Source organism: Pteropus vampyrus, unplaced genomic scaffold, assembly GCF_000151845.1.
Source record: "Pteropus vampyrus isolate Shadow unplaced genomic scaffold, Pvam_2.0 Scaffold435, whole genome shotgun sequence".
Taxonomy (NCBI): Eukaryota; Metazoa; Chordata; class Mammalia; order Chiroptera; family Pteropodidae; genus Pteropus; species Pteropus vampyrus.
Genome location: NW_011889216.1, coordinates 174,279 through 196,431, shown reverse-complemented (window position 1 = coordinate 196,431; position 22,153 = coordinate 174,279). Strand labels below are relative to the sequence as shown.

The following is a 22,153-nucleotide window of genomic DNA, read 5'->3' as shown; positions in this document are numbered from 1 at the left end:
ATCCTTCAGTGATTTTATGCTGTGGATTCTATTAATATTCTCATTTTGTCTGTGGGGACAGTGAGGTTTAGAGAGGTTAAGTAACCTGTTCAAGGTCACAGCACTACAAAGAGGCAGAACTGAAATTTTAGAACTCAGACAACCTAAAGTCTAGAACCTGCACTCTTCACCTTTTCAGTACTGGCACCGGCTTCTGCCTACCTTTCCAGGTTATAGCATCAAATTCCCTTCATACCTTAAGCTCTTTCTGAACTATGCGCCAGGCTATTTTATGATTCTATATCTTTGCTTTCACTGCTCCCTTTGTGCTCCCTTCTAACTCTGTTCTACCTGGGTAACACTAACTTAACACCCCCTTAATAAATGTTTTCTTGACTCTCATATGGAATTGACAACCCTTTTTTTTTTTATGCCCCTCCCTGTACTCCGTACATACTTCTGTTATAATACCTGTAGCATTTATCTTTTTGCTGGATTGTAACTTGAAGGTAGATATTCTTTCTTATTTTTTTTGTGCGAGGACAAAGAAAGGGGAGGAAAAAACTGCTATTCCCCTGTCATTCTTTCAGTATGTACCAGTTGCCTCTAGTTTGATGACATGTAACTCTGTCATAATGCAGAACCCTTTTCAGCCGGTTCTCATCTGTCTACTTTTATTTCCAGGCATTCTCCCCTGTGTAGCCTGTGTTGTAGCCACACAAGACAACCCACTGCTCCCTGAACACTATATACATTCATAACTCTTTGCTTCTTCATTTCTCTCCCCTTAGAATGCACATCCTAGCTTCTCTGCTTGGCCATCATCTACTTACACAGGTCCAATATTACCTTCCTAAGACTGACCTCCATCCCTTGGACTAAATTAATTGCACCTTCATCTCTATTCCATACCACTTTGGAGAGATGCCTCGTATGTTCACACATTGGTGTCCTCTGTTAGAGCTCTCATTGAGGGCTAGGACTGTATTATGCTACTTTCTCTACCAAGCACTGCACCAGGGACAAAAGAAGTACCCAATAAGTATTTGTTGCCGTGAGTGAATAATATTTTGATAATGCTTTATAGCTTATAAAGGACATTCTTCTCTGACTTCAGCCTGAAGGAGGTCAAGGTATTTTCGCCTTTCAATTTTCATAATTAAAGAAGGTGGGAATTAGAAGGATGAAATGACTCCCCAAGATCACATAGCTAGTGAAGGATGGAGCTAATGATCAATCATGAGTCTTCTGACCAAAAGTACTTATTCTTTCTACTGACTATGCCTGCAACTTGCTCTGCTTTTATATCTCGTCTCTAATAATCGGAAGAACTGAATTTATCCAGCCTCAAGCTTGTCCCCCTAAATTCTGTAGTTGAATACAAATCCTCTGGTTCCCTGCTGTTCATTTGTAGCTAATGTTGCCTCTTGGACCTCTGCCTCAGTGCTGTATGATGACAGGAAGCCCAGGGAGAGAGAAACTAGATGAACATATCATAGCATTGTTAGAAATTGGAGGCTAGCCAGAGCTATCTGTCATCTCTTCTCAGACTTCCAGCTTTACTGTTCCAATGGCGTTTTCTCATCTTGGGATATTTCAGAGAGAGAGAGTCACTGCTAATCAGAATCATTTCTCCTTTACTGGAATTTTTTGAACTTTGGGCTGAGAATTAGGTATCGAGATTTGTTTTTTAAAACGCAGGCATCCTTTGCTGTGCTCTCCAAGTACACACAGATTACTATTGCCGTTGGCAAGTAGACTGATATAAGATCAAAACAACCAAGTCTCTCCAGTTCTAGATGTAGTTGACCTGGGATCTTTCAGATTCCCAAATATTCATCTGTTCTGGAACAAGCAAATTAATTCCTCTTTATTAGTTGAGAACACTACCGATTCAGTCTTAAAAGAAGTTTGTTAAAGATGTAAGCATCTGAACTATATAAATAACCTAATTTAGAATACAAGCCTATAAACCCAAGAATTCTGCTTATATGCCAGAACCATCCAAAATGAAAAATCTAGGGTTTTAAATGAGGTTTTGTTTAAATTATCCTTGCCATATATCTAGGTCCTAGTAGCTGATAAAGTATATCCCCTCAGAGAGAACTTCAAGAAAGGGTGAGAGGATGAGACAGAATGGAGAGCTCGAGCTTGTAAGAAGGAAGAGAAATGCTTTCTCTGGTCAGTTCCTATTGACTTCAGAAGTTTGTATGTAGAAAAGAAAGGCCAGTATTTAATCTAGCAGATGGAATAGTTTGTTTCATTTTTTACTTATGTATGCAATCTAGAAGCCACTAGCCTTCTGGATTTTAGTTAAAAATTCCTGACGAATGAGCAAAAGTTTTTAAACTCTAAATTTTTGCTAATGTTCTCAATTTTTCTGTCTGTTTGAGGTCTTCTGGTTGAACACAGAGTAGTATACAGCTCTGATGATTCCAGGCAGGCACTCTCTCCTGTGCATCCTCTGCTGTAGCCGCATGAGACCGCTCACTGCTCGCTAAGCACTGGGTGTACTTTCACAACTCTGCTTATTCATGTCTGTGGGAAAGGTCAGAAGAAGACTAGCAGTGGTGTTTAAGAGATTGACAACGTAGTGCTGGTTAGACACTGAGGAGAGGAGTGTCGCCTTTGTTACCAAAGTGTGACTATATGGTGGTTTGTGGCTATCTTCCTGGACCTGAGTGTTCAGGGCTTGATTTGATTCTAAGCACATCTCAACCCCCACTGAAAGTTTTGGGCCTACATTTGGGCTTAGATTTTCTACTCTCTGTGTGTAAGTGCCTGCCTATTAAGTAAAGCTCCCCTTTAAGGGTTTTAGAATCATCCTCATCCTCGGAGAATCTTTGTTAATCAGGGTTGGCTGGTACCACTGTTAGATTTCTCAAAACTTAAGGAATTCTCAAATTGAGAGATGATAGAATTCTTATCTGCAAAAAGCCTCACACTTTGCTCCCTTCTCTCCCTCTTACTTCAACAGGGATCCCCAGGTCCCACTATTACTCCCTGCATTTGAGCACAGTTTTTCCCTAAGTGAAAAGTCTAGGCCAACTATAATCTGATTTTTTAGCAATAGGCTTTTCCTTGAGAATAGATTTGGCCACTAAATCAATACAAAATAACCCTCTCATAGTTTAGAAATCTGTAAATTTGTAAATCCATTCCAAGTTACCAGACTCACTCTCACTCTCCCTGTACCTTTCAGTAAGTGTAGACGAGAGTAATTAACACACTTTTCTCTTTAAAACTTTCTCCTCTGACCTATTTTTTGCTCTTCAACATAGTTTGGATCAAGGAAATTGAGCTGCTTGTGTTTTGACAGTCTTAGGAAAGCATTTCTAGATCAGATTTTCTGCAGGTGTTAAATAATACTACACGATAATTCTCGGTTCTTTTGGGAGGGTTTGGGGAGTCCTTTTATAACTTAATAATGTTGATAATATGTCATTTCACCCTTCAAGCATCATGGAAGCCTGTGAAGGGAAAGAATATTGAACTCAGTCAGGAGAGAGTGATCCAACACTTCCAGCTAAACGGTCTCACACAGGTTACTTAACTTCTCCAGGCCACACTTCTCCCATATATAACTGAGTGTTAGAGTTAAGTAATCTTTAAAGTCTTCTGGGCTCAGATTCTGATTCCAAGCACCTAAGTGGAATTTATTCCCTTTGCTAGCCACTCAGAAATTGTTTATTTTTTTATAACTTCAAGACAATCTTTAAAAGATTGGGAGAGTAGAGATTTCCTTGGTTTATTAATGCACGGGGGATTGGGGAGGATTGACCTGGGTTAGGATGGACTTGGCCTCTCAAAATTTAGTTATTCATTACTTTTCCAAAATAGTTTTTTTCAGGATTTAATTTCTACATTATTAATTCGTCCATTTAAAGTATATAATTCAGTGTCTTTTAGTATATTCTCATAGTTGTGCAGCCATCACCACAATCAATTTTAGAACATTTTCATCACCCCCAAACGAAACCCTGTACTCCTTAGTCATCACCCCTAACCCTCTTATATTCTCTCCCACCCCTAGACAACCACTGATCTACTTTCTATCTATAAATTTGCCTATTCTAGATATCTCATATAAATGGAATCATCTAATGTGTGGCCATTTCCTTTGTAACTGGCTTCTTTCACTTAGCATAATGTTTTCAAGGTTCATCCATGTTATAACATGTATCAGTATTTATTGTTGAATAATATTCCACTATATAGATGAACCACATTTTGTTTATCTACTTATCGATTGTTAGATATTTGAGTTGTTTTCACTTTGGGGCTATTATGAACAATGAATGTTGCTATGAACATTCATTCATGTACAAGTTTTTTTTCTGGACATGTTTTCAGTTCTCTTGGGTATACCTGGAAGCGGAACTACTGGGCCATATGGTAACTTGTGTTTAGGCTTTTGAGGACCTATCAGACTGTTTTCCAAAGCAGCTGCACCATTTTACGTTCCCACCAGCAGTGTATGAGGGTTCCAATTTCTCTACATCCCCATCAACACTTATCTGTTCTTTTGATTGTAGCCATCCTAGTGGATGTGAAGTGGTATCTCACTGTAGTTTTGCTTTACATTTTCCTTATAGATTTCCTTATGGAAAGATGATATTGAGTATTTTTCATGAATTTGTTAGCCATTTGTATGTATTCTTTAGAGGCATCGACTAATTTTGACAGTGATTTTCACAGGGAGTGCAAACAGTCAAGGACCTGGATAGTTGAAGTTTTTCACTCATCTTATTTGTTAACAGAGTAGCATGATTATTTGTTGGAAAGAAACATACATATTGATGATTCCTGGGCACGCTTGGCTTCATGTGGCTGCCTCTAAAACTTCTGATGCTTAGTCTATGAGACCTTTTCTTAAGAGATTTTGTGGGAAACTTCAGAGCCAGCCCGGTCTGTGCAGAAGAGGTAAAGACTTTAGAATGAAGCAAACCTAGATTTGATCAGCCTGGCCATTTACTGGTTGTGTGATTTTAGGATGTTAATTGAGCCCTCCAGATGCCATATCAGCATCTGAATATTTTCTTACGTAGAAGCACTAGTAAATGTTAGCTAATTCTTTATCCTTCTCTAGGCAGAGCTTCAGAAACAGGCTATGGTTCTCTGTTGTTAAAAATTCTCCAAGAAAAAAAATTTCACTGCACTCCCCTCCTCCATTACCTCTGTCTATATCCCTCTCTATTGGTTTTCATAGTTATTTGGTTATTATAATCAGACAAATACTGAGAGATATAATAAACTAGTTCTCCTCTAAGTTTCTTATAAGGTCATTGAATTTTGCTATTCACAAGTGTAAAGTATACTGGAATTTTTAGGAAGTTTTGGGACCTTGGTGTGAAATTAATTTTACATTTCAAAGTGACTTTTTTCTTTTCAGTTTTCTGTGGTACTTAGTATTCTGTTGATAACATGATCTCACTTGGTCTTCAACCCTACTAGAATTTATTTAAATAATTATTTAATGCCCATTCTCAATTTTTATAGCCTATATCCAGATCTTACCTATCAAAAATAAATTCCTCATTGTTTGTTTTCTTCTTAATCCTTAACACCAAGTATTTAATATTTTCTGACTTTAAAAAAATCTATCATTTATTTATAATCTGATTTGCATTCCACTACTCTCTAGAAAATTATTTTCACAAAACACTCATATTTGTAGGAAATTTAAAAAATCCCTTTCTTAGTTCTCATCCTCTTTGTCTTGTAGAATTAGATACTGGTGATCATCCCTTCCTTGATTACACTTTCTTGGTTTTTTCCTACCTCTTTCACTGCTTCTCCACCCCCACCTCTTCCTTTGTTGATTGCTTTTCCATTCCTGCCTTCTAATTTTGGCTTTTCCCTCAGGCTCAGTCCTTAGCACTCTGCTCTTCTTTCTTGCCCCTAACCCAGAAAACCCAACATTTCCCATGTCTCTAGCTAGCACCTCTATGCATATGACTTCTAAACTTAAGTTCTCAGCTGACCCAAATTGAATTCTGGTATTTCCAGCTGCTGTAAAAACATTTCCATTTGTAGCTCCTTTGTTGCTGTTTTAAATTCAACATGTTTAAAACTGGATTTATCAAATTCATTTCCTTTCTAACCCTTGTGACTGTTCGTTTCTGTTAGTGGCGCACTGTGGCTGTTCCAGGCCCAAAACTTGAAACCTTGGACCCATTGGAGGGAAAGGTCTTGAAGTATTGGAGCCAGCTACATGGGCTCACAGAGCTAAATATCACATGTGGGGGAATTTTATGAGCTGATTTGTAAGCACAACCATTACTGAAAATTAAATTGTCTAAATTTACAATTAAATGCTATTTAAAATAAAGGTAACGTTACTTAAAACTCATCACTTCATAATTATTTTACTACATGTTATTATTGTCTGTGCTTTTGAGGTTAATTATGTCTGTATCTCTGTGATGAATATACTATATAATGGTGTGCTACTGTACATGTCTTCCCAACATCACATTCTGTCATATTATATTAGCAGCTTGAAATTGGTCATGGTGGGAATATTTACATCCTGGAAATCAACAAATGGTACAAGTCCGAGCTGGGCATATTATTTTGTTCATTGTCTAGGTTTAAAGTGATAGAGAAAAATGTAGATATTGCAGATTAAACTAAAAAGTGTATCATGTCTTTAGTGAGTGAGTACATTGTGAATAGCACAGAAAATCGAAGAAATGTTCTTTCAGTTTTCAAAAGCTGTTATGCAGTTCATCATGAACCATTTTCTCCAATCGGGTAATCTACCCATCACCTTACCCCTTAACACACACACATACAAGCATGCATACCTTGCATGTTTCTACCTCTGTAACTTGTCATATATGGTTTTCCCGTTTTCTTTCTATCAAAACATTTGATAACCCTTCAAGTGTTTTCTCTTTCAGGAAGTCTTCCCAGATATTTCCAGTCTTTATCTTTTCTGATTTCCTTCCCATTTTGAATGTTAGAATATAACAATTGGAAAGGACTACATTTTAGTTTTCCTTGCAAATGTAGAAATCCCAATATCCCAGTTTCTGCTTGAAAAACTTCCAGTGACTAGAAATTTACTACTTCTGAAAGTAGCCCTTTTTATCACTGTCTAGAAAATTATGTTGAAATGAATCCCCTTCCTTGTAATTTCCACTAATCTTCTGATTCTGTGTTGTAATTATCACTCAATGAAGTTATCACTAGGCTTAGAATGAGTCAGAAGACCTACTGCCACTTACCTAAGCTATGTGACCTCAACATCTCAGAGCCTCAGCTTCCTCAGTTTCTCTTATAGAATATGGGTAATAAACAAAGCTCACAGGGCAGTTATTTGGATTCAGTAAATAAAATGAGATTATGGTGATTATAAAGCATAGTAGTGAATGGCGAAGACTCCAAAAGACCAAAGTGAGAGCAGTTTTTTTACTTGTGACCTTGGGCAGGTTTCTTAACTGCTTTTTTGCCTCGTTTCCTTGTGTAAATAGGAATAATAATGAAACCTGCCTTATAGATGTGAGGGATAGATGAGAAAACATGTAAAGCATTTAGCACAGTGTTTAACTTTAACCACACATTTTTCCAAAATGAGATTTGTTTTTCTTTAGTTTCAGGTATAAAATTGGAATTATTTTTCCCCAAAAGAAAATAACTCTCAAATTCACTATGAGAACTTGGTAAGACAAGGATTAAATTAGATGTATGCCCATGAAACATGGAGCACCTGACATTTTAGTTTCCTTCGTAGCATTCTGGAAGGCTTTTCTAGCTCCTCTGGACTCATCTACCCACCATTGGCCATTGTACCACATTTTGGTCCATAATAACTTCTGAGATGTTTCACGATGCTTAAGATTCTCCATCTTCTTGTCTATACTTTCTAGAATATTGTTCAGCGTTGGCTAGAATGTGTAATAGATTTGGCTTCAATTTTAAAAACACATACACTCTTCTGGTAAGGGTTACTATTTCATGTGTTGTACTACAACCTGAAAGTGTCTGAATTTTATCATTGTTTCCAGTCTCAAATTTTTAAATTTGTGTTTTACTTTGAACCAGAGATTCTTGTGTAGATAATAAAATAATTCAGAATCAAATAAAAAGCACTCTGTTTTACTCTTGCGCACAGGTCCGCAAGCACATCAACGATCTTTACGAAGATCTGCGTGATGGCCATAACCTGATCTCTCTGCTGGAGGTCCTCTCGGGCATCAAACTGGTGAGCTGCTCTCTTATCCTAATGAATGACGTCGCAGGTGTGGCCCTGTTGGTGACATAGAGTTTACGAATGATGTAATTTTATCTTAATTTACATCGATGTATCTCATATATTCTCATTACATGATGGATTCAAGTATCAGTGATATTCCTTTCACAACTTCATGTTTTCTCCTTACTTGTTCTTTATCTTATCTACAGATATTAGTAATATTTCAGGAATAGTAGATTCATATTTAAACATTTTTGAATGTCTATTTCTATATAGACTTCTCCCACTTTTCCATTTATTGTGAATTGTTTAATTTTCTGCATTCAGCTAAGGACTCGAAGTTTACACATGAAAGCCCAGATGTTTAGAGTTTTTTTTTTTCCCCAATTCACCTTACTTTCTTCCTTCTATGATTTACTGAGTCTCACAGGTTTAGAGAAATGCTGAAGTTGATACCTGAGGATAGCCCTGGATGCAGTACATTTGGGCTCCTTGGACAATTAATTATGCCTGCCTCCTCTCAAAATGTATTAAACATTGCTTGCAGGAAACACCTACATATCTGAGGGCATATCCCGCGTGATTTGGCTTGTCAGTTGAGAATTCTTGATTTGTTTGCAGGATCAAAACAACCTCACTTGGCGGTCCTATTGTTTCATATATTTGAGCCTAATGGAAGCAGGTGATCCTGTGCAGTTTCTGTTCTGTCTCTAGCAGCGTAGACAACATACTTTTGTGCGGGTTGAATACTGGAAACATCTGCGAGGAAAGAGAACTGAGGAGAGGTGCACAGCTTGAGTGGTCTGGGAAGCTCAGCCCACTCACTGCTTTTGGTGAATTCTTAGTCATTGTTTGTTGTGTTTCTAGAACAGAATTTGGCATGTTAGACCTTATTCCTTAAGTAATATTCAGCTTCTTCTAGGATTGGGCTTGGTTTTCACATCATTTTGCCTTGCAATAGAATTAATTTTATAATTTTTATTGTCCTAATATTGACAGATGCTTTTATTAGCACAGGCAGCACATGGTGAATTCTAGTTCTTCTCTGGCCCTCATTTATAAATCTCATAAGTAATTGAAATTTTAACTTCACTGTGCTGGACTTTACTTTTCACTGCTCAACAAGTTATATTTTGTGCAACTTGGCTGGTATATATGATGAATTTGTAGTGATTTTATATTGGAAAGCGACATTTTTGCTGACACTACTTGCAAAACAGGTTAAAACCATTTCAACCTTATTTCTTTTCCTAATTCTCGAAAACTTGCAGGTGTATATGGAGCTTGTCATAGAATATTATCTTATCACCAAAAACCATTCAAATAGCTCTTTCACAGTTATTCACATTATCTCTTTATCCCTTAGTTGATTCATAAAAGCAGAGAGGGTAGGTGGCCCTTGGAGAATTGAAGATGTGTTTCAACATAAGATGTGTCCAATAAAACCATCTGCTCTGGTTTTGCATGTTTGGAGGTGGGAGGGTATTTTCATATTTATTTTCATATTTTTAAATTTTGCATTCATCTCCTTTTCATTTTTGTGTTGTAAATTTCCTGTTACTCTGTCATGTCTTTGCCTTGGTTGGTGGCCAAAGGAGCCAGCAGGGCTGAAGACCCTCCGTCTGGTGAGCATGCCCTCCTGGCGCCATACAAACAGCGAGGAGCAGGAGGAGGAAGATGATGATGATGTAGTAGGTTCTCCTGAGGATGCCAGCATCCCAGCTGGCACTGCAGGGCCATCAGAGAGTCTGAGGTTCTCTAGGTCTGCAGTAGCTCAGTTACCAATTGCCTTCTTCCCTGTCCACCTGGGAATATAGGTCCCAAAGAAAGTGGTTAAAACTAATTGTGCCTCTTGCTACTGTTAGATGATCTTGAAGTGGGAATTGTTTTGCTTATCTGAGAATGGTTGGCACAAAAAGAATAATGGTGTTTGGAGGTGTCAAGTCCCTTTGTGACCTGGAGACTCAGAGCTTTCTGGTGGCCTTGCTGTGTTGTGTGAGTCCAAATTGCAGAATTTTGGAAAATTTGACAGCATGACAGTTAATTGCTCATCTGGGCTAACTGGTACTCTCTCTCCACCTCTCTAGCTAGCCCTTAGGTTCTCACCACACACCATGTCATTTGTTTTCAAAACAGCCTGCTCTTTGTAAATCACTCACTGCATGGAGATACTCTGCCTTGGTCAATAACATTTGTAGTTACAATAGAGAACAGAAATTTAACTTGCATGTTCTTAAGGTTATTAATTTTTTGTGTACATGGGAATAAAGATTAGAGTGTGGTGGAGGGGCATGTCCTGCTTGCAGGCCCTAAATTATAGCCCCTGATCTTTCTCCAGAAACAGATATTAGACAGTATTCCCATTCCGTGTCATTTTAGTCATCTTTCTACCTCATTGATCTCCTTTCCCATTGCCTTAGAATTTTCAGTTTCTTAGGCTCTGTCATTCTCTAAGCCATATTCACAGTAATTTTTTAATATATATTCACAGTAATTTAGCTGAAATGACTGAGAACTGGTTTTTGCTAAAAAGATTTTTCCTAAACTTTTGACTTAAAAAGTTATCCTGTTGCCCAGAGAGGCCTCAACATCTGTAGATTATCATAGTTTGGGAGTGATGCCTAGAAGTGTTGAGAGGTGCCCGGAGAGATCCTTCCACCCTTACCTATTCCACGTGTTGGGTTACTTTTTTCCCATTTCAACCTGGGGGAGCGTTTCCTCTGTGCAGGCACCCACAAAAGAGCTGCTTTATATTTTTATCAACCTTTAATTAGTACCAATTTGGCATTTACAAATGAACTGGGTATAATCTAGTCAGAGTGATGCTTTAGTCCCAGTTTTAGGAAAATAAAAGCAATGGTGGAAAGTGAGTGGGAGAAAACATTCCAGAGGTAGATAACCATCCCTGCATATACTCGTTGGGCAAACAACTTCATACACTTTTGGTTGGATAGTAGTTGAGCTGTGGACAGGGCACCAGAAGCACCGGATGCAGATGGGCTTCTCTAGTGTGGCTTGTATGACATCCAGGGTTGAGTGACTGGCAGAAACTACCTTTCTTTGGATTATCATGTTGAACATCCCTACATCATCAAGATTTTGTTTGCTCTGGGTAATTCATACTGGGGTAAAAGGTAGCTTTCCTATATTGACACCCATCTTCCCGGAAAATGGGTTTCTTCCTGATTTTTGCCTCTAATTTTGGATTTTTTCACTTGTTTATTGAGCACTTCCTAGTTTACAGTTAGCTACATCTATCTTAATCTTTTGCCAGGTTTGCAATAAGGTTGGCTCTGTTCATTACTGTGCAATATGCAATTAGGACTTTCCACCTTTCCCTGACAATAGACTTTAACAGTAATTTTAGGGGCTATAGAGCCAAAGTCTTTGTTCCCATTAATCTCACATCCAGAATCAAGTTCTGCCACATATGACTACAGAAGAGCCTGTAGAGCTGCGGTACTGATTCAGTGGTAGTGGCCGAAACATGCTATGGTTACGGGAATCATGTCGATAAACAAAGCCTTTTGGAGGCCTCAGAGAGCATGGTGAAACACACACAGTTCCTGCCATTGAAGGGTGCTTTATGTAATGCTCCCACGCCTGGCTTCAACCACGATGAATTCTTTGTGGTCTTCTAGTCCTTGGTATGAGGAGGAAAATGGTCTGCCTAGGTAAATTGGTGTAGCTAAAATGAACATTCCTTCTTTTTTGCTCATTTGCAGCCCCGGGAGAAGGGCAGGATGCGTTTTCATAGGCTGCAGAATGTGCAGATTGCCCTGGACTTCCTAAAGCAGCGACAGGTGAGAGTGTCCCGTGCGTTCCCCATTCTGCCGGGAACTGTTGGCGTTCGGTTCCTATTTAAGGATGTTCTCAGTGCCCCTAGTAAGCCCTCGGTAATTGCTAAATCTGACTGACCCAGTTCTGAGTCTTACTCGCCTAGTGAGCAATTGTATTATGGTTGGACAAATCATTTGGTGGTCCTTGCTTGGGCTTATGGCCTACCTGAGAGGGAGTACCTAACAGAAGATCTAGATGCTAAGGTTTGAACTGTATGGACTCATCTTAGACGCAGGTCAAAAGGAAGATGAAAGGTAAACCACCAAAGAAGGTGGGGAAAAGGTATAGCACCCAGGAAAAGGAAAAACCAGAGTGCCATGTTATCATGTTATCATGAAAATTAGATGAAGGGGTGGTGTCGCATCAGGTCTGAGGAGAAGCTCTTAGCCGTTAAGCATTGGCGACTTAAGACAGCAGTTTTAATAGAGAAGAAAAGTATTTAGAATATATTGGACCTGGATATAGGAAGGGGAAAAATAAGTTTCTCCTCTCTAGATGAAAGGAAGACAGCAACACATTTTTAGACATAGGAGAAGCCAGTGAAGAAGAAGGCTGCAAATGAGAGTGAGGAGAATTAAGAGACCTAGAGATACCTTAGAGATCTACTGGTCCAGTTTTTTCATTTTATAGTTAAGGAAACTGAGATCTAGATAGGTGAAATGACCTGCCCCATATCACACAAGTTAGAGCAAAGCTGAGACTTTAACCCAGGTCTCCTGACATGTAGTTTAATGCTTCTTCCACTATCCATGCTGTTTTCTATGTACCAACCTTCCTCCCATTGCTTCCCAATTGATGAGACCAGGTCCAGGGATTGAGTGATGAGATTCAGAGCACAGCCAGTGTGGTTCTCTTTGGGAAAAAAAAAAAAAAAAAAAAGCCTCTTTTCACTTCACAAATTATATAAATGCCTAACCACTATGCTGTACACCTGAAACTAATATAAAATAAAAAAATAGTGACAGCACCAAATATTGACAAACATGCAGAAAAACTAGATCACAGATATATCGCTTGTGGGAATGTTAAATCATACAGCTACTCTGGAAAACTACTTATCAGTTTAGTATAAAACTAAACATTCAATTACCAAATAACCCAGCAATTGCACTCTTAGGCATATGTCAGAAATGAAAATAGGTTCATATAAAAACCTCTACATGATTTTTCATAGTAGCTTTATTCATAATAGCTGTAAACTGAAAACAATCCAATCATTCTTCAGTGGGTAAATGGTTCAACAAACTAATGTACATTCAAACTATAAAACACAACTCAATAATAAAAATGAGTGTACTATTGGTAGACAAAACGACTTGGAAATTAATGCTGAGTAAAAAAAAGCCAATCTCCAAAAACTACATACTGTATTTTTTCAATTTATATAACATTTCTGAAATGGCAAAATTATAGAAATGGAGGACAGGTTAGTCATTACCAAGGTTTAAGGTTGGAATGGGGTGGGGGTGGGGAAGAGGTTGGTAAAAAAAAATTCCACTCTTCTGAGATACAAGAAGGAAAAAGGAAAGAAGGAGGGATGAAGATAGTTTGTGGTGGAGAGGAAGACAGATGAGGGAGTCAGAAATTTCATCTGCTTAGAGCTGTATAGGAAAGATTTGGGATAGCTACAGTTGCTAGGCAACAGCATGGGTCAAGATGACATTAAATGGTATGCGTATTTTTGGAGTCAGTTCATTTTTGGTCACTCTTATCAGCAATTCTCATTAACTTCGGAAATTTTCTGTGTGCTCCCACAGCAGTTTACTTCTAGTATAATATTTAATTTTGCTTCTCTGTTTGCTGTAATGCACTATAGGCTCTATGAGGACAGGATGACATGATCTTACTTAACATTTTTATCTTCATCTCTTGTCATGATGAATGGTCCATAATCGACACTTCATAAATATTTGTTGAAATAAATTGATAAATAGTAGAATTGTTGGCTGAAGTGTTTAGGGTACTGGAGAAAACAGCACTGAAACGTCTATGTGTGGAGTCAGGAAACCAGAGGGGGCCTTAGTGTGGAAGGTAAATAGAGAACAGTTGATTGGCCAGAAGGCTAAAGGATCAAGAGTAGATTTAGTTACTATGATAGAATGAAAATGTGGACAGGTAAGCACAGTAGACTCAGAGAAGGGCAGAGAGCACTTTAGAACAGTTCTTGGTAATGGTAAGGTAAGGTCCAAGTTGTAGCTGTGGAGGCGTTCAAAGCAGAATGAAAATGAAAGTCATCAGAATTGAGAGGGCAGATGGATTGTGCAGACAGAGTGATATTTGGGTCATTCAGATGGGTGCTAAAATTGCCAATAAAGATGGCAGAAGATGAGGTAGGAAAGAAGAATAGGAGTTAGATGCTGAAGACATCAAGGAAGGGTTAGCAGAGGGTGGAAAGTGGATTGGCCCAGGGAGATGGTCTTCAAAATTAAAGAGAAATGCTGAGGGAGGGGCACTGAGGAATATGGACCAGGCCAATACTGCCAGCCAACTAACTGTGGGTTGTTACTGATTAGTGATTACAAAAACTTCATTCTGAAACTGGAAGGGCAGTTTCTCCCACCCCCAGAGAGTGACTGAGAGACAGAAAAGGAAAGAACTTTCCCAGGTGTCTTAAGTCATGCAGGCTGCTGTAACAAAAATGCCATAGACTGGGTGACCTATAAACAACAGAGATTTCTCACTATTCTGAAGGCTGGAAAGCCTAAGATCAAGGCAGATTCAGTATCTAGTGCGATCCTGGTTCAGAGATGGCTGTTTAGCTGTGTCCTTACATGATGGAAGAGGTAACGAGTCCCTTTTATAAGGGCATTTATCTCATCCTGAGATCTCCACCTCATAACCTAGTCACCGCAAAAGGCCCCACCTCCAAATCCCATTAGATTGGGTGTTAGGATTTAACATATGCATTTTGGAGGGACACAGGTATTCGGTGCATGGTACTGGTCACCCTTAGTGTAAGGAAGAAGTGAGGCTTCTGTTTGATGTCTAAACTAGAGTTCTTTAGAGACATGCAGATTTCAGTTCAATTAAAGACATAAAGGGAGGGCAGGGCAGCTTAAGGACAGTTTGCCATAATTGAACAGGAGCTCCCTGAGGGTGTGACAGAAGTTGAAAAGCTCACAAGGGTTGAGGTAGAAGTAGGCTGGTTTCCCTGGGCCACTCTTGGTTTCAGTACTGGAAGTCCCATGTCCCAGGAAACCCCTTAGTTTCTAGCACACTGGGACGGTTGGTCATTCTAGAGAGGGGAGGGCCTGTGTGTCTGTGCACATTGTGTTGTTGGATTGAGATTTTAGGAGTAAAGCAGATGCTATGGGAGTGAGTCATGGGCAGGTGGGGATATCTGCGACAAAGTGGGTGGAAATGGAGGGAAAATGGAGGCCAGAACAGGCCAAAGATTGATGAGGGAGAAGAGGCATTTCCGCCACCCCTACCCCTTTACCTTAAAAAACAAAAAAGAAAAAAGGGCTATGATGACTTAATAAAAAAGCAACTCATAATGCCATGTGCTTGCAAGGTTGCTTGCTGGAAATGCAAAATGGTACAGTCACGTTGGAAAATATAGTTTGGCAGTTTCTCATACAGCTAAACGTATACCATATGACCCAGTAATCTTACTCCTAGGAATTTACCTTAGAGAAATGAAAACATATGCTCACACAAAAACCTGTGCACGAATATAAGAGTTTTATTCATAATTGCCCCAAGAAACAATGTCCTTCAGTGGATGCATGGGTAAACACAGTGTAGTGTCAATACAGTGGAAGACTACTCAGCACTTAAAGGAGCAAACTATTGAGACATGCAGCAACTTGGACGGGGATCTCAAGGGCATTGCGCTGAGTGGAAAAAAAAAAAAAAAAGCCAGTATCAAAAGATTCCATTTATATGACATTCTGGAAAAAGCAAAACTGGGAATAGATCAATGGTTGCTAGGAGTTGGTGGGTGCAAGGTTTGACTACAAAGGGATAGCACGAGGTCACCTTTTTGGGGCGATGGAACTGTTCTATCCTAACTGCAGTGGTAGTTACACAAATCTATACATGTGTTAAAACTCAGAACTGTACACCAAAAAATCAGTTTAACTGCATATAAATGATGAAAATCTATAAAAATGAAATCAAAAGTCACAGCACTCTGAGACCAGCTTTTGTTTGTTTTTCAGGTGAAACTAGTGAATATTCGCAATGATGACATCACAGATGGCAACCCGAAACTGACCCTAGGCCTGATCTGGACCATTATTTTGCACTTCCAGGTAGAGTCTGTGAAGCTTAGAATCCTTGTTGCTTGGTTTGGACATGGCCTAGAAAGAACTTGAAGTTGCACTGCCTTCCACAGACACACTGAGCTTTCCTTCTCTGTATTTGGCAGGGAACAAGGGTAAGAGTGGGAGTTGGAAAGGAAGATAAGGATTGGCCTGGAGACAAAGCTGTTGCAGCCTAAACCCAGAACTTCCTAATCATTTTCTTGATGAAATGGGATTTTTCACTTGTTTTGCTTGGCCCTGTCATTGACAGTCTGCTTATTAGAAGTTGGCTCAGCTGAGTCAAAACTAACTCTTTAGGGACTCAGAGTATGAGGGGTGGGGAGAGAGGTTGGTTTTGATGCTTCGGAAGGGTGGAGTGAAGATTTATAATCCTGCTTTGATGTAGACTTTCCCTCATCTTTAATGCTCTTAAAATAAGCCTGGTTAATTGTAGCACTCTCTTTGTCAGTTTGGGCTTCTGTAATGACATACTGTAGACTGGGTGGCTTAAAAGACTTTATTTCTCATAGTCCTGGAGGTTAGAAATCTGAGATCAGGATGCCAGCATGATTGGGTTCTTAGTGAGAGCCCTCTTCCTGGTTATATCCTCACAAGACCTTCCCTTGGCGAGTGCATTCAGAGAAAGAGATCTCATGTCTCTTCATCTCTTTATAAGGCCATTAATCTCATTATAGGGGCTCCACTATCTTGACCTCATCTAAACCTAATTACCTCCCAGAGGCCCTACCTCCAAATTATATCACTTTCGGGGGTAGGGCTTCGACATGTGAATTTTGAGAGGATACAAACATTTAGTCCATAGCAAGCACCTTAGTAGCTGGGTTTGTATATGTGCTCAAAAGTACAACCTTGTAGCATCCATCACACGCAAGAGCAGTGTGGCATCTTGGTAGTGTTTACATGGTCACATGGCCTTCTAAGAAGGCAAAGCCTTTTCAAGTAAGTACAGCCCTATTTTTATAAAGTCTATCTTGAATCACTTTAGCCAAACTAAAAAAAGCTATTTCTCAGTCAGCTTTCCTATACCCAATTGCTGTACAAGAGGCTGATCAATTAGAGGGAGCACTTTTGGGGCAGGTGGGGAAAGAAGGCTAAGGTAACAAACATCTCAAGGCACTGACTGACTCCAGGTACTGAGGCCACTGTCATGTCCTAGTTGGGGAGTCAGCGCCACCTGCTGGTTGATTGCAGAACAGCGCTATACCAGAATTCCTAAAGACCAGAGACAATTCTGAGTTTAGGGCTTATTTCTTGAGGCTCTGGTTTGGAGCCATTGCTGGCAGTTGGCAGCATGGGTAGGCTTAGGAAGTGTGGAGGTAACATGTATTTTTGTGGAACCACGGGATGGTCTCAGGTATGCTTTGGATATAGGGATAATCAAGAACATGAACTTGGCAAGGGTGGGAACAGAAACTTTGTTGAGCTTTCATAGAAGACTAGAGTTACCCCGCTGGAACTCTTATAAACAGAGGAGGGTTTTTGTTTCTTCAGAGAAACCGTATTTTTGCCACAAACCTGCCCTCACTGTGAGTGCCAAATGTTAGTCTCATAGGTGTGAGGTAAGAGGAATCTGTCTGCTGTCTCTGTTTACCCTGACTACAACTGAACCTCTTTAGCAAGAAAACACGGGCTAAGGAATGAAAACTGAATTGATTAATTAAAACATTGCTGAGACAGAGGAGATGGGGGAAATCGGTCTGTTCCCATCCTGAAGAGCTCCATAAGGAAAATGTTTTCTCTCTAAAAATTTGTGATGTTATGAAAAATTTCATTTATAAAAGTAGAGAAAATAATATGAAAAACTACCCATCATCTAGTTCAATAATTATTAAGTCATGGCCAGTATTATTTCTTCTATATCCTGATTCACTCCCCAAACCCCAGTAGGTTAATTTGAAAGAAATCCCAGGCTTTATATACTTTTATCTGTAAGTATTTCAGTATGTATTTCTGAAAGATACCCTTTTTTTTAAGCAAGCCGTAATATTTTGAACATACAATTAATAACTTCTTAAAAATCATCAAATATCTGATTAGTGTTCAGATTTCTCCAGTTATCTCATTTTTTAAAATGGTTGGTTTGAATCAGAATCCAAAACAAGGTCCACATATTATATTAAATCCCCACCACACTCCTTTTACCCCCTTTACCCCCTTTGCAATTTGTTGAAGAAATCAAGTCTTTTATCCTGTAAGGTTTATAAAGATGCCAGTAGCATCTCTGGCATGTTTTCTCACAATGTCCTCCATCCCTCTATTGTATTGTCTATAAACTGGTAGTTTAGTTCTAGACCTGAGGCTCAATCGCATTCAGGTTCATTGGGGTGGGGCAGGACAAGGATGGCAATGCTATGCTGTATACTTTTATTGCTGTATATATCAGGAGGCTCATAATGTCTGCTGTCTCTCTTTTCATGATGTTAAGATTGATTAATGGGGTCAGGTGTTATCAGCCTGATCCATCCATTCTACATTCCCTGTTAGCTCTTCATCTAATAGTTTTAGCAGCTATTGATCATCATTGCTAATTCTATTATTTCATTAGTTGGCAAAATGATGATACTCAAATTCTGTAATTCTTTCTTCATAGTTTAGCTAGAATACTTGTATCAAGAACTTCACCATATCAATTACCTGGAGAGATAGCTCCTGTAAGAAAGGCAAGATAAAAAAGATAAATGCACTGTCTTTACCTCTATTTACCAGTTTTCAGAATAATTGGTTGGTTCCCTAAGATTCTCCAAAGGTAACTAAGACAGTTTCTTTCTTGATTTTTCCCCCCTTATTATCACTATGACTCATGGATTTTTTAACAGACTTAAATGTGTTTCAATCACGTATAGCTATAATGCTTTCTAATACTTCATATTTGTGTGTGTATGTACGTGTATGTGTGCAGTATGTGGACCTTGTTTGGATTCTGATTCAGACCAACCATTTTTCTAAAATGAGATAATTGGAGAAAATCTGGACACTGATCAATTTAAGAAAAATCTGGACATTTGATCAATTTAAGAAGTTATTTATATATAGCTTCATCTTCGGCCAATAAGAGCCTTTTCAGGTTGACTCTGAGTCCTTTGGCATGATCCTCATAGTCTTTGATAATTTTTTTTTCTTGTGTGATGAGATGTTCCAGGCTCTTTATATTTCCTGTCCTACGCCTGGAATTAGCAATTTCTTCATGGAACTCTAATTCTTTATTGACAGCCTGAGTGCTACTGGTTGGTCATTGTTTCTAGGCTTTTTCTGTAGACAGAGCTAGCCAATATTTGTATTTTTCTCTTTTAAAAAAAAATCATGGATTAATACAGGTATTTCTAATCAAATTTAGAATTACAGAGCTTTATTTAACTTCTTTGACTTTATATTTGTATCCTTTTTTCTTTTTTTAACATTTTTTAAAAAATTAATTTATTTTTTATAGTGACATTGGTTAAAGAAATCCAGTAAGTTTCAGCTGTACATTTTTAATAGGAAGGCGTGTGTGTGTGTGTGTGTGTGTGTGTGTGTGTGTGTGTGTGTGTGTGTGTGTGTGTGTGTGTGTGTGTGTGTGTATTTACATTGTGGTTCATTTCTCATAGTCCTTTTTTTCCTTAGGCTAAAAATCTTGATCCTAACAACAGTAACATATTACTATTGCCTTTTTCATACACACATACACATGTGTCTATAAAATCATATATAATAAATGTAATATATTTGAATCAAAATAACAATATCAGTGTTATTAACAATATGATTACTAAGAAGTATTTGATTTCTTTGCATTTCTTTTTGTCCTTAGTGTATATTTTCTAAGGACGTACAAATAAATGTAATTTAAAGTTATGTGAAATAATTTCTCTCTTTTTTGTTAAGCCATCAATTCAATACACTATTAGGTTCATTTGTTTTTATTTGCTCTCAATTTTTAGGGATTGCTTTGCTCCCTTTCAATTTCATTTTACATTATGTAGATTATATTTGATACATTATGTGTTTACATTGTTCCAAAGAGAAATTTTTAAAAATGTGTACAGGTTATACTCAAAGAAGTCTAGCTTCCATCTCTGCTTCCTCCATCTTGTTTCTTTCCTTTCTCTATAGTTAGCTAACGTTTTAAAAACTTTTCTGTTTATCATTCTATTGTTTGTTTGTTTTAGGAAAATACATACTTTAAAAAAACAACTTCATCAAGGTATAATTTACATATCACGAAATTGACCCATTTTCCTTGTATTATTCAATGGTTTTTGAGTTGTACAACAGTCACTATAATCCAGTTTTAGAACATTTTCATCATTGCAATAAAATCTCAGTCGCTCATTTACAATTCTCCATTCTCATCCCCAACCTCAAGTAACCACTTGTTTTCTGTCTCTCTATGAATTTGCCTGTTCTGGACATTTCGTCTCAACGGAATCATATGATACATGGGCTTTTGTTGTCTGGCTTCTTGCCATATGTTTTTGAGGTTCGTCCATGTCATAGCATATATCAGTACTTCGTTCCTTTTTATTGCTGACTGGTATCCTGTTGTACGAACATACCATATGTTTTGTCTATTCAGCAGTTGATAAACATTGGGATTGTTTTCGTTTTTTTGCTATTACAGTGTTGATATGAATATTTGAGTATTAGTCTTTTCATTTCTTTTGTATATGTACACAGGAGTAGAATTACTGGTCTGTAGGGTAAGTTTTTGTATATCTTTTTAAGAAACTGCCAAACTGTCTTCCAAACTGGCCATATCATTTTACACCCCCACCAGCAATGTATGTGGGTTCTTCCACATCCTCTCCAACATTTGTTGTCTGCTCTTTAGATAATAGCCAGCACAGGACGAAATGGTATTTCTTTGTGGTTTTCGTTTGTAGAAAAATGTATTCTTTAACTGAATTACACAAACATTTACTGAGGACCAGCTATGAGCAAGGTCTTGAGTAGAGTCTGTGGGAGATAACAAAATTGAAATAGACACAGACTCCATCCAGTTTGACTGTATAATTCAAGGGAGTGAGAAGAGACATCCACAACTTGATAGAGGTTTAAAGAATCAGGGAGGTATGGGACAGGGATATGGAATATAGTATGTGCTCAGTAATTCATAGCAACTTGTTATAATTATTAACGGATCTTATAATTTCTAGGGCATTCAACCTAGCCCACTGTTTTTCTGCATTGTTATCAGTTTTATTGAAAGATACAAACAGCTTTGGCTCAGTCTGTCTTCTGGATGCGTATTGGCTACCTGCTTTTCTCTGTTTGCTGTTTCAACTTAGCTGAATGCTTATTTTGTCTTCTCAGTGAGGGAAGTTTTGCTGCCAAAGGGTTTTCCCAGATGCTTTTCCTACTGATTTCCTTTCTTTGCCTATATGACTAGCTACATGTTTGGGAGTGTAGGGAAAGGGTCCCTGCCTGCAAAGCTTTTGGTTGGCTGATAAAGGATTAAATAGAGTCTTCAGCCTCCTTGTCTTGCTTCAGATAGGGTGTGATATGTATCTTGCTAGTTATGTATCACTGTGGTTTTCTAATATTTTATTATGAAGTGTCTATTAGCTATTCTCACCAAGAACATGTGCTTTATAAAGCAAAATAGAAATGCTGACTAGAACCATCAAATGTTAGGGGATCAGTAAAACACTCATTATAGTTGATCTCTGTTATTGGTGCTAATGAACTAGGATAATAATACGGATTTAGGTGGTGGTTGTCATCTCAAAGGAGTGTTCAGTTGAGGGAGAGGCTGGTTCCAGATTTAAAAATTGCTACTACTGTTGTGACTGGTAGTATTGGTAACTTTATAAAGAGGTTTATGATTTCCAAAATGTTTGAACACATATTAAAAAAATGTATGCTAAATAGTAGGGATTCTTTTTTTTAG

At 38.3% G+C, this 22,153-nt stretch overlaps 1 protein-coding gene across 1 annotated transcript in view; it reads left to right on the top strand.

Moving 5' to 3' along the window:
* The window catches only part of MACF1 (microtubule-actin crosslinking factor 1), a 298,908-nt gene that overhangs the window by 112,368 nt on the left and 164,387 nt on the right, over window positions 1-22,153 (top strand). The window contains exons 3-5 of the mRNA XM_023523996.1: window positions 8,099-8,188; window positions 11,905-11,982; window positions 16,183-16,275. Coding sequence (XP_023379764.1) covers window positions 8,099-8,188; window positions 11,905-11,982; window positions 16,183-16,275 — 261 coding nt within the window. The remainder of the gene's footprint in view (window positions 1-8,098; window positions 8,189-11,904; window positions 11,983-16,182; window positions 16,276-22,153) is intronic.